Genomic DNA, 13,479 nt, shown 5'->3' on the forward strand with positions numbered 1-13,479 from the left:
TTTCAAAGAATTGATAAGTAGTAAGCAAAATTCGTCAAAAATTGATGGAAATAGTTCCTAAGCAGTATTTGTTTCACAACAAATGACACTGTCTCCGTATCATTCTTTGTGGTGTCCTTGGGTTTACCTGTTCTACATAGCATGTTTTATTTCAGTCCTTGTGTCCTTCAGAGTGCCTTAAATAAAAACCCTTCAAAACTCCAACATATATTTTATCGTTTTCTTCTAGGTTGACTGGGGTCAACTGGACTATTTGGTAATTGATATGCCACCTGGGACTGGAGATGTACAGCTGTCAATCTCGCAGAATATTCCAATTGCAGGTATGTGCATCGTAAGACTGTTTCTGAGATTTGAAATTAAGTCTGGTAGCGTTAGAGAAGTCATTTTTAATAATGATGGTAAAAATTCTGTTCATTGTTTTTATAACATACTAAGTAACTATTGTGTCAGTAGTTTAGTGATGGGAAAAAGTACTGCCAGGGATTTTTAGCATGTCTATATTGAGATTGTGTTGCATTCTTTTGAGCTAAGTTTCTTAAAGATTGAGAAGTCAACTATTTCAGTATTCTGGAAAGAAAGGCAGGTGTGCAGAAGACTGTTGAGGCTAATACAGAAAAGTAGTTCCTTTGTCTCTAGCTGCTACATATTAATGTTAATACAATAACATTGTTTTTCTTCATGATTGCTTTTTAATTAGAAGCTGGCAATGCTGTTAATGCACAGCATGTATTCAGTTAAACTGTGCAGCACTGTAATGCACTGATGCATTAATTTTCCTCTTGTGTTACGAATTTGAATTTTTGTAGGTGGTACGAACTTTGACAAATCAGTCTTGAGATATATAGATTGCCTTCTAATCCCATTGGTGTAAGCAGGAGTTAGAAATACTGCTTGTGAAAGGATCTGCTTAGCATCTCATGAGATCTGATAGAGTGTAATGGTCTTACCCGTCTGACATACTTCAACAAAAGCAATTGGTAGTAACCTGTCTAACGAATATTAAGAACTTAGTGGGATGAAGGGAGTCATTTTAAAATCAGGCAAATAGTATGTTTATCTTGTAAGGTGCAGTCTTGTGTGGTAATGATAGTTACTCATATATCTACAAGCTTGAATGTCTGAAAAAGTTACATCCAGTGCTAAAGCTATGTGATATCTCACAAGCTTCCATGATGTCAAGTTTAGAAAAACCTAAATGTTTTGACATATGAAACTCAAATGTTAATCCAGCTGTGATGCTGTTGCCCCCAAATTGTTAATTATCTCAGGGGGTTTACTCTGCTCTCTGTGGTTGTGTTGAGTGGTGAAAGGTTACAAATCAACAGAATTGTGAGAAAGGATTTAATGATTTTTTTTTTACTTAAGAAGTGTGAGTCTTCTATTGTTTTTGCTTATTTGTGACCTCAAATGTATGATGAGAAGAAAATCATGAGTCAAGCCCATTTTCTCAAAGAATCGTAGATATCGTGAGTTGGAAGGGACCCACAAACATCATTAAGACCAACTCTTGGTATTGGAACTTAGTGCACATTGCATAGGTCAGTACAAAATTAATGTCTCCTGTTTATCTTCATGGAAACTACAACAGCTACAAAGATCATCACAATGACATTACTTGATAGAGCAAATTCTCAGCTACCAAAGACTATTCTTCAACAGTCACCACCTTTAGAAAGGCATTTTTGCCAGCTGTGAATAAGAGCCTGCATGCCATGCTCATACAGGTCTGCACTAGAGGAGGTGACCAGCTGTTGCCAGTGCATAAATGCACCACCAACTGCCTCATTGTGCTCACATTCACTGCTTGGTCTCCATTAACATTCAGAAAGCATTGATGAGAATGTCAGTGGCTGCAATTTTTTCCTCATGAAGTAATTCAGTTCCACACCTTTTCTTCACTTCCATGTTAGATGCCATTTTGTCAGAGTGCCCCTCTACTGCCATCTCTCGTACAGCAACAAAATGTAATGGAATACTGGTGGTAATGTTCAGCTTCTACTGCCATCCAATCAAAATTTGCCTGTGATGTCGTCAGCCAGCATAATAAAGTAGGCATTACTTTCAGAGTACTGGTAGCAGATCAGGAGGGCTTTTTACTATAAAGGTTTTTAGCAATGATGTGTAGTGTGACAGTGGCACGAAGTTTTTGGTGAGATAGAATTTCACATTAAATCTTGTTTGTAAAGGCAGTAAAACTATGAAATCCAAGAGGTGTACATTATGAGTTGTTTTAATATATGGTGTTATACTATTGATTGCTTTTCATTCACAAAGAGATCAATAGATCCTTGATCTTCTTGAGATTTTATGCCATTTTTCCCCAGAATTCTATACTGCCTTTAGAAGTGTCCCTGGTTGTGGTGCTACTGCACTGTCTTCTCTTACGGAAGAGTGGTGTTAGAACACGCTTTAGTCCTGCATTTCCTAGTTTTCTAAGTTGCGTTGAAGTATGTTTATGGAAGATCACAAGTCGTTTCTAATTGATATACTGCATCAGTAAATGGAAACCTTAATTTAGATGAATTTTTTTTTTCCTAATGGGGCTTCTCAGAAAGTAACAGATGTTTAAAAAAGATTTTTTTGCTGATAGCAATGTTCTTATTTTTGTGTGAGTGTAACAAATTGAAGAACTAAGAGTAAATATTTATTCATTTTTTTAATTCAATATTTGAGTAAGTTTTCAGTTAAATACAGTTGTCATAAGCATGTGGTTTTCATACCTTTTCAATTTTGAGCTAAGACGAAATAGACAAGATGTTGAATTAAGATAAAAGAAACTACTTAAAACCAAGAACAAGCAGTACAGATTCTCTTTACGTGCCATAAGGGAGAATAATTCCTTTCCCATGCCTCTTCAAACTATGAACTATAGGGTGTTTTTTAAATTTTTAAGACTGATTTGTTTGTTTGTTTTTTACAACCTCCTAGCTGAAGATTGCATGTTAAGTTCTAAAATCACATCCCTACCTCAGTTGCTCAGTTCATCTTGTTACTTCTTCAATCTGAACTTCATAAAATTAGAAACGATGCCATCAGTTTACATTTGCATTTCAGTTTGGTTGGTGTAGTACAGCGTGTTAGCTGAGGTCAACTCTTTTACATTCAACTAGTGTAAAAATAAGTCTATTGTTTTTGAATAAGACAGGCATCGCAGACAGTGATTAAGACTTATAAATCCACGTGTTCTAACATGGATTACAATTTAGCAATTTATATAGAATTTCCCCTGCTGTCTGTTGTGGGTATTTTTCATTCTTTTTGGAAGTGCTTCTTTTTTTGTATTACAAATTTGACTGTACTTTTTTTCTTTTTTACTCTGGTTAATTGGTTGCTGCAGATTCAAGGCTCCATAGCCTTGTTTAGCATACCTTTACCTCCTTCAGCATTTTTGCTTTCAAGGGTTCAGAAGATAGTGTCGCAGATCTCAATGCTGATGTCTTTAGAGCAGCTTACAGGATTCTGCTTTTTTTTTTTTTTTTTAATGAGCTCCATCTTCATTTGCAATTCATGTTTCCAAACAATGTGCTCTCTTTGTTTTGTTTATTTTTTAGTTTTACAGAAAGTAGTTGTTGTGCTGTTCTGTTTCCGCTTCAGTTTTCTTGTTCTTTGTTATTCCTTTGAGAATACTTGGACAGTCATGGTATTAGCAGGATAATTTTTCTTTCCTCAGAGACAGTGTATATATCCTAGTTAAGTACATTCAGAAGTGCATTATCTAGTTTGCATGAAAGTTGTACTTTGATTTGCATGCATGCATATGTGAGATACAGTATTTGCATTATGTTTTCATTACTTGTCTGTGGCTTCCTAGGAACAGTGTAGGAAAAAAAATATTTTCTCTAAATAAATTTTCAGAACCTGCATGAATTTTTTTGCCAGTTACTTGACCAAGTTTTTCTGTGGGTGTGACAAAGAGCAATGGCAGAGGGGAGGGTTGTTCAGATGTGACATGTAAATCTGTAGCATTGCAACACTGGTCAATAAGAGATGAACCTATGGGATGTGTGATAGGGTACTGTGTCTTAATGTTAGAATAACTTTTTATCCTGCGTCACAACTCCTGATATTTCCTTTGCAGAAAGGTTAGAGGCATACATAGTACAACAAAATATATATTTTAATTTTGATCATCGTTAAAGAGAATATCAGCCTCATGCAATTTCAGTTGAAATGGCAGCTTTGTGTGTGTGCAGTTATTCTTTAAAATATGACAACCAAGGTAACTATTGTGATTTTTTTTTTTTTTTTGTTTTATAATTCTTAGTCACCTTACAAGCAGTTATCTTATTTAGCATACTGTTCATTAATCACCTGTAGCTTTTTTCATGCTTACATTCAATAAACTAGCAGATGAGAAATGATTACTTAGAAACATGGAAGATGTTTTTGTTTCACTCTGGCTTCTTTCTTCAGATGCCAGTCTGTTTTCCACATAGAAATCCTAGATCAGCTTGGACAGAAAGGTTTTGTTTGTGACCTGTTGCTGCTTAATGCATGGGTAGGAGAAAGTACCTGTTGTAAAAGGGTTCCTGTGCCCTGTTAACACAAGCACTTCTTCCTCCTTCAGAAGCTGAATTGTGGAAGCTGTTAACTGTGTTAGTCTGCGTGTTGACCGTTCTTTATTAATGTTAAAGTGAAGTTAGTGTTAGTCAAATGTGGCAGCTTGACAGCTTTAGAGATGACACTGTCTCAATTGACATCTGGCTCTAGGTTAATATTGGAATTGTCATTTCATTTGCTAAACTTTGTCATAAGACTTTTTTTTTCCTATGGACCTCAAGATGCCATGGCAGTGAAAGCCATTAGAAATATACAGCTGGTCAGTAGGAAGGGGGCTGAGGCAAACCAAGAATTTCACATCTTGCTGAACAGTCTTTTACTTGATACATTGGTGAATTTATACAGGAGACCTAATGGTAAAAGGCATTGTTTTATTTCAGTGCATTAATTTTGCAATCTTTCAAAAGTAACATTTTTTCTCCACACAAAGCATATGTTATTATAACAAGCTTATTATTAAAAGCTTTAAAAAGGTTGCTGTTGAAAGTTAGAGAAGATTATTAGTTGAGATAAGCAAAGTGAAAAGCAATGTGAATACTATTTTGTTTTGTTTCAAGTTCCATAAAAAAAGAAGCATTGTCATTGCTAGCCATACAGGGAATGGCATCCATCACCTTTTACATTTTAAACCTATACAGCACACAGATCCCACCATTTTTTTGTTGCTTTATCCTGCAAATTGTGTAGTTTTCCTAATGACTACAGTTTTTCACCAAAACACAGATCTTAATCAACTCCTGAATGTTGTCTTTGGATATTTACTGAATGTTTACCAAAGGAATTTTATGACAAAAAGGAATTATTAGAAAATTGTGATAAATAGGATTTTTACTGACTTAAAAACAAACAAAAGAAAAGTATATTTTTACTAATTAAAAGTCGTAGCAATATTTTTTTTGTTGTTCAAAAGTGTAAATTGAGGAAGGAATGGTAGAGGTATATTACCAACTTGTTTTCATTAATTCTGAAAGCATATTATTAACTGCTATGTGCCAAACTGCTGAACCAAAATATTCATATTTATTGCAGTACCACGCAGACCAGAGATGCAGCCTTGTAGACAGCTTGTAGACTGTTACAGCAGTGCGTGCCTCTGTGGTGGTTTCACAGTGACAGCCAACTGAACTCACTGCATCACCCCCCAACCCCCATTACTCCCCCCTAAAGGAACAGAGGGAGAAAATACCATGGAAAAAGGCTCAAGGGTGGAGAGTATGCAGAGGTTGCTCACCAATTATTGTCATGGGCAAAACATACTCAACAGTGGGAGGGAGATAGAATTATTGCCTATTGCTAACAGACTAGAACAGTGAAAAACAAAAAGCATGCTAAAATCACTTTCCTCTGTAATCCATCCTCTCCCACCTCCTTCTCCTAGTGGTACACAGTAAAAGAGGAGTAGGTAGGTTGTGTAGTAGGTAGTAGTGGTAGGGGGCTGTGATTAGTCCATAATGCTTCATCTCTGCTGTTTCTTCATGGTCTTTCTGCCCCTGCTTCAGCTTAATGTGCCTCCTATGGGATCATGCCCCTGAACTGATCCTGCTTAGGTTTCCCACAGGCTGCAGTTTTTCAAGTACTGCTCCAGCATGGCTCTGTACCATGGGGCCCATCCTTCAGGAGTGGACTGCTGCAGCGCAGGTCCATGTGGGCAGCAGCTCCCCCAGCCCTCCGCTGCAGACTCCTTTGTATGGGCTGCAGCTCCAGCCTGGAACTGCTCCTGCAGGTGCTCTCCATGGGCTATACTTCCTCCACACCATCTACTGCGATGCTGTGGGCTCCTCTATGGCTGCACGTGGAAATCTGCATGGTGCCCATGGGCTGCAGGTGGACAACCTGTTCCTCCATGGGCCTCTCCTGTGCAGGAAGGAACTTCTGCTCTCTGTCTAGAGCGCCTCCTGCCCTTCTTCTGAGCTGACCTTGGTGGCTGCAGGGTGGTTTTTGTCACATTTTCTCACCCACAGTAGTTTCTCCCTTTCTCAAATCTGCTGTGCCAGAGGCACACGCAGTGTTGCTCATTGCTCAGCTCTGTCAGTGGCAAGTCCCCTTGGGAGCAGCTGGAGCTGGCTCTGATCTGACATGGGGCACTGCTGGACTCTGCTCACAGAGGCACCCCTGCAAATCATTTGACATCAAAACATTGCCATGTAAACCCCATGCAGACAGGACTGGATCTGCCTTACTATATAATAATGTACAAGAACAGGAAGTTCCAGTTAATAAACAGAGTGTCTGTTCAGAAAGAAGCATTAAAAAGGGGGCGGGGGGAGGTGGGGGAAGAAAGATTTTTCAAATAATTTTAAAAAGAAAACAATGTTAATGATCTTAAAAAAAAAAAAAAAAAAAAAAAAAAAAAAAATTATTGGTGGTATTAGCAGAAAAAAGAATTGTGGGGGAAAAGGAGCCATCTTATATTAATAAAAAATGCAATCTGAGCAGGTATGACACCATTTTCCTCTCTTTCCTGAAGAGAGATGATCAAAAAAAACCCCAACCAGTGTAGCCATGCAAGTTGTGTGTAGCAGATACTTTGATGGGAGGTGTATCTGTATTCTGTCACTGCTCTTTGTGCAAGTGTCTATTTGCCCCTTGTTGAAAATCTTTCTTTGATGCAAATCACGGTTGTAAGGCATCTGATCTTCTTTCCTTTTAATCTAACAATGATGCACAATGTTTTTCTCAATTTTTGAGCTTTCTTTCCTCTTTTATGTAGGAAGTGCATTGTTCATTTCTATGGTAAATTTTTGAAGATTCTTTGTGGAAGTCATCTTGATTTTTGATAATGGTAAATTTTACTTCATCTGTTTTTGAATGGCAAATATTTTTAGTATCGCATTTTTATACTTTTTTCAGGTGACCTTGGAGATTTAGTCTTTCTTTCATGCTATATTCGGATATTTTAAATAACTGCAGGAAAGCAAAAAGGCATAAATTTTGGATGGATTAAAAGAGAACAGCAAGAAAACCTTCAATCACAACATTGGCTCTTTATGGATTGATGATTGTATTCATATAACTGTAGGTTGTACAATAAAGTAGTTTGTTACTGTTGTCAAAAAATTGTAGTTGACAGATGTAAGCTGGAAGTGGGACGCAGCCAGGATCCAGCCTTCAGGACAGTCCTGAGCTGAGTTATGAGTCTCAAGGAAAGTCATGCTAATGGTTTTTTCATGTTACTAGTTGCAATGAGAATGTTGCATGCAGAAGCTGAAGGAATTCCTTTACGCAGTTCACCCAAGGAGATGGGCATGTTTTCAGTGTTAGTACAACTTTAAGCATTGCCAGCTGAAATCTTAGCAAAAACTAGTCTTTGTTCTTGCAATAGCTTGTTCTGCATCTTCAAGTGTAAACTGTGTGCTATAACTGTAGGCATATTTTATCAATGAAATAACAAGAAGTTCAACAGAAAGCAAGAGAGCCTGTGAAGATCTGCAATAGAGATGATTCAGGTTCATTAGGCTATTTATAACTTGTAAGTCTTGCCTGGATGTTTAAAATTGACGCAGTGGAAGATGTAACAAAAGCTACAAAAAATAAATGAGTGTTGCAGTCAGATCAGGCTGTGGCAGCTATGTGGATGTGCGTCTGCAAGAGTGTTTGGTGCCTGTGTATCAACAGGCGTGATTGTTAGAGAGATGTAGTATAACTTTCTGTATCTTTTTCTCTCAGAACTCTGTCAGTCTTCCTGGACTCTTACTTCTCACTCCACAGGTTTTCTGGTTGATGTTATTTACTAAGTTAGTAAAAATCAGGGTGATATCATCTAGACATTAATCTAATGTTGGTGGGGGGAGTCATAGCCTGGTTATGAGTTCTGCATTTGTAAATACTGGAGAGGGGCAGGGGAACAACACAAGGAATCTATTTGAGAGTGGTTCTTCTCATCCTAAGGTAGATCTTGTAAACTTAGCTGTTTTTTAGACTTGCCTGTTTTTTTTTTCCTCTTCCTTGAAAGAAAGCCCATGGGGTTTGCTTGGGTTCAAATAGACTGTATCAAAGGGTTGATGAGATACCACTTTGTGCCTTGCAATCCAAGGTGTCTAATGCAAACCTTAATGACATGCTGAATAGAGGTAATGTTTTCTATATCCAGAACTTTAAAGCTTTGTCAGCATTCCTAATTTCCTAAGCACCAGTCCACCAGTGAGGTGAGTACCAGTGTTGTATGAGCACACATTTCTTTTACTGGGAGTAAGCACCTGGGGTTTAAGGAAAAAGGCAAACATCAGTCTTCTAGACCCACTGTTCATTCCGTCTCCCTGTTATGCATGCTAAGTATTCAAAATGGAGTTAGCATAGTTTTTATTAATGCAAAGTGCATCAGCTTTTTGCCAGCTGAAATATGATGAAGTTAGAAAAATAAATGAAATGCATGAATAAGTAGATATGTCAGTTAAACGTAAATGTGTTTAAGGTAGATATCCTCAGTATGCTTAAGGCATAGAAATTATTCTCCATGCAGCTGCTAACACAGAATTTGTGGTATGTTTTAATGTGAAATGTGATAACATTATAGTTTCTGCAACCTCTCTGTTCAATTTGTCAGCCTTCATTTGCCTCCTTCAGTCAAGCTTGTGTAAACATTGCACGTATTGCTTCAAGAGACCTAGTGTGTGTGTGAATTCAGTCATATTTCATTACTTTGTTGATCAAAATAACTCTTGACTGTTTGATATTCCTATTAAACATGTAGAACAGAAACAGCAAGGGAAGTTGTGTTCTTTCTTGCTCATCATTTGAATTGCTTTCCAAATTAAACATGCAAATTTATTCAGTGAAGGGGAGCACCAAGGAAAATCTCTCTGCTATATTCTGCTGCTGGTGGAGGAAATAATGCTGCTAAGTACTTAAATTCTTGAACTTCAGGTTGAGTTTGTTCGGCTAGCAGTTGTACCAAGGAGAGAAAGTATGATTAAAGTGTGTTGGTGTAAGTCAGTACAAGCTGGTTGTGCTGTTTTAGTCTGTATGTGAAACACAGATTTCTGGATCTTCTCCCTAATCAGTAATTACACTTTGAGTTTTGGGTGGGTTATGCATGGATTTAGATATCAATATGTGGAGTGGAGTGGAGGCCTTTGAAGTCCCTTCCAGTCCTTTTTTTTTTTTTTTTTTTTTTTGACTGAGTTTCAGTTGATTGCAAAGAAGTAATCACTCACCAAACAGGTATTTCATAAATAGTTCAAAAGGCTCATCAAATTCTACAAGTCAGTAAATCTCTGGTGGCTGCAATATAAACTTTTTAAACTTGTATCATGTTTACAGTTTATTTTAAGAATTTAATCATTACTAAATTATATATAAATGGAGTCTAGGGTAGAAGCTACTAAAGAACTGAAGTGTGCTTCCACTTTCCTAAATTAGCATGTTCAAAACTGAGTCAGGATTACCTCTAATAAGAAGAAGTAAATGAAATCAGTAACTTACTGTGGAAGTTATTTTTGTTAGAATTATTTTGTTAGAATTTAGATTAGAATTGGTGAGTAGCACTTCCTTGAGACCACCTTTAATTTACATTTTATTTCAAGAAATTTAAATTGGGAGATGTCCTTTATCTTCCATGTTATTGTGAGGTAAATCACTTAGTGATGGTTCCGTAAAGTAGTTGGAGCCTCAGGAAAGTGCATTGGAGCCAGAGGACAAATCCTAATGAAAGTACAGTAATTCAAAGTAACCTTCTTTAAACTGCTTATGGATGTGTCACATTGTTGAGGAAGGTTACCAGTCTGATAAGTGAATGCTGTTCTCTGCTTGCTTAAGCCACTGGCAGATAGTCTTAGTGAGGCTTTGTACTGCTCCTGTTACAGTTACCTCAGTGGCTATCAGAGGAAGCACTATGATGTTGCCTCATTTTCAAAGATGTTCTGTCCTCAGTGTCAATAGGAGAATGATTTCAGATTTCTTTATTCTCATAAAGTGGAGTAACAACTTAAAAAAAAAAAAAAAAAAAAAGTGTTTTTTATGTATATCCATAATCCCTTTCAGAGTGAAAAGGAAAATAGAAGAGACCTATATAGTGTCAGCACAAGCAGATTCTTGATTGTGTAGACTTTCATTCTATGGAAAAAAAAGTGCAGGCTGTCTACAAGCCTAGTTTTAACTCATGTATCTCAGAAGTCTGCTCTTTTTTATAAAGGGAGTTGGTATTCATGACAGCCTAAAGTCTGTGAAATGCCAATGGATCATTTCATCTTATTAGTTTCTCCCTTTATGTGAGGTTCTCTAGCAAGAGAATTTGTCAATAAAAAACACCTTTCACATAGACTGCCTGTGGTTATAGTGGATGTTTTCATTGTTCATAACCTCTGTACTTCATGCCATTCATTTGAGTTGTTAAAAAATATTGGACCAGAAAATGGGGAATTAAGTTTTGCTGACTGCCTGTTAACTGCTACATGGAGATCCAGGGAATGCTGAACATTTATGTCTACAAAAAAGTATACAAAAGCTTGTTGTGTGGGATAGCTAACATGCATGTATAGACATTCAACAGAAAATTCTAGTTTCCTGGTTTTGTCTGAGAAGACAGCTATAAGAAGCTTTTTGTCTAAATATTCAAAGATCTTCATTTTACAATTATTTTTTAACAACAAAAAAAATCATTTAAAAGATTCAGGGCTGTTAAGTCTGAGCTACTAGTTTGTACACTACATTTCAGTTAGGGTGTGTTCATTTTGTGGAATTAACTCTGTATTTCAGTGTTGGCAATAAAATGTAAAATACCCTTCATTGAAAAGACCAGTTTAAGTGTGGATGTAGCTGAAAGGATTCCATGTTATTCTTTGCCGTGTCACTGGAAACAGGTCAGCTTAGGAAAAACAGCAAATTACTTGCATTCCAGAGTTTTAGAGAACAATAGGAAATTGTTTGCTTAATGTGTTACATACGCTGTTCAGTTTTTGGACTTAAGTCTAATATTATGTAAGGCAGAGAGAGGCAGCTTTTCAGGAGTGAAACACCAGATTGTATTTTCCTTTTTAAGTAGAGGTTAAGCATACTGGTCGAAAACATTCACATGTGCTGTTAGGCAATGTTTGGAAATGTCTGACTGTCATGCAGGAGAGATGCCGTCAGTCAGCACATGGATTGCATGGAGCCATCTGAGGGTTTCCTATCCTAGTGCTTTGCGAACTGGGAGGGTTCTTAAGATGCTAGAGCTCCTGCTGTGAAGTCCCGTGCATCTATGGTGTTGTGCCTCTGAAAAGCTACGTCCATCCTGTCATCTGTTCGTGGTCACGTGGCAGCTAGATCAGTTTTCTCATTTACATAGTAAAGTAGTTTCCACATAGAAAAATATAGGGCAAAAAAGTCTTAAGTTATTTTTTTATTACTCTGCATCATATCTCATGCAGTTTTGGTCACTGCATTGTAAAGAAACAGGATAATGTTCTTTCTTAAACAGGGAGGAGAGGGGGAAGAAAGCACCAAAAAACTGTTAAACTGTCAAGATACTTAGCAGTTATGAATCATAATTTAAACTAATGATATTTCATATTTCTTTTCTCAGGAGCTGTAATCGTCTCTACTCCACAAGACGTGGCTTTGTTGGATGCACGCAAAGGAACTGAAATGTTTAGAAAAGTCCATGTACCTGTAAGCATCTACATTAAAAATACCAGTAGATTAAAAAAAAATAATAATTCCAAAAATCTGAAATTTTTCTATATTTGTGGTAGATGAACAATCCACTTGGATCACTTGAATGTCAAAAATTCTTGTTTAAAAAAAAAAAAAGTTAGAATCTGCCTCCTATCTGTCTCAGAAGCTTTCTTTAGCAGAAGGAAAAAAAATTCTCAGCATCAAGTAATAATAGTATTCAATTTATTTTCAATCAATTTGTTTAATCACCTGGAATGGATCAGAATGCTAACCAGCTAAATAAAGTAATTTATAAAGTAATCTCTTCTTTCCAAATGTACTGCCTTTCTGTATCCTTGTTATGTGTTCTCAAGAATAGCTCTAACCTAACATTCTGTTAGATGAGAGGAAAATCATATATCTCTACAATTTAAGAAGGAAGTTTAAGTTTTGGGGAGTTGTGTGTACCTAATTGTCACTGCCATTTGAAAGGCTCTGTGACTGTCACTGAAAGAAGTCCATCGTTTTCACCTTGTTTTCATTATGCTTAGAGCTTATGTGGTAGCTTGCTTGTTTGGGAAATGCAAAGTTCAGTATTATCCCCTATATTCATATGGACTGAAATGGAGCAAATAATAGAATTAATGTTTTACATTTAAACTGAATGATAGAATCATAGAATTAGACCAGGTTGCTCAGGGCCCCATCCAACCTGCTCTTGAACACCTCCAGGGATGAAGCATCCACAATCTCTCTGAACAGCCTGTTCCAGCATCTCACCACTCTCAAACTGAAGAACCAAATAAAGGAATTTGAAATAGATGGATAATAGTAAACAAAAATATATTCATTTAAAATAAACTAACTAGGTTACTTCTTAAATGTTTTTTTTTCTTTTAAGTATGATTACATTGATTTAAGGTCTTGACAGTGTTACAAGTTGCTAAGTAACAGAACGTTCTACTCTCGTGCGTGTTCATGAAGACTCATTTTTCATTTGAAATGTGCATGTGATGAGAAAATACAAACTATTCATTATTACTATTCATTATTTGAAACAGTAAAGGAAAAAGCTATTTACGATACTTAAAAAAAAAAAAAAATTGTTGTCTGGCTCATCTCTGTGAAGGTTACTTTTACTTTTTGTTAAGACAGGGAAACACTTAGTAGCTTCAGTAGCATTTTTAGCTCTTTTAAAAGCCAGCATTTTTTTGTTTTAGTTTGCCAAATAGCATGACAAAAGACATAAATTGACACATTCCTTATTATTAACTGCTCAAGTGTCTTTGCACCAAAATGAAAGTGTGGTAGCATTTGCTGTTTACTACTAGAAGAAAAAATATA

At 36.6% G+C, this 13,479-nt stretch overlaps 1 protein-coding gene across 1 annotated transcript in view; it reads left to right on the forward strand.

The window, feature by feature from the left end:
• Positions 1 to 13,479, forward strand: part of NUBPL (NUBP iron-sulfur cluster assembly factor, mitochondrial) — a gene marked incomplete at both ends in the record, with an annotated part of 77,987 nt that overhangs the window by 46,587 nt on the left and 17,921 nt on the right. Inside the window, 2 exons of the mRNA XM_079536761.1 lie at positions 230 to 323; positions 12,065 to 12,150. Coding sequence (XP_079392887.1) covers positions 230 to 323; positions 12,065 to 12,150 — 180 coding nt within the window. The remainder of the gene's footprint in view (positions 1 to 229; positions 324 to 12,064; positions 12,151 to 13,479) is intronic.

Source organism: Tetrao urogallus, assembly GCF_951394365.1.
Source record: "Tetrao urogallus genome assembly, chromosome: 6".
Taxonomy (NCBI): domain Eukaryota; kingdom Metazoa; phylum Chordata; class Aves; order Galliformes; family Phasianidae; genus Tetrao; species Tetrao urogallus.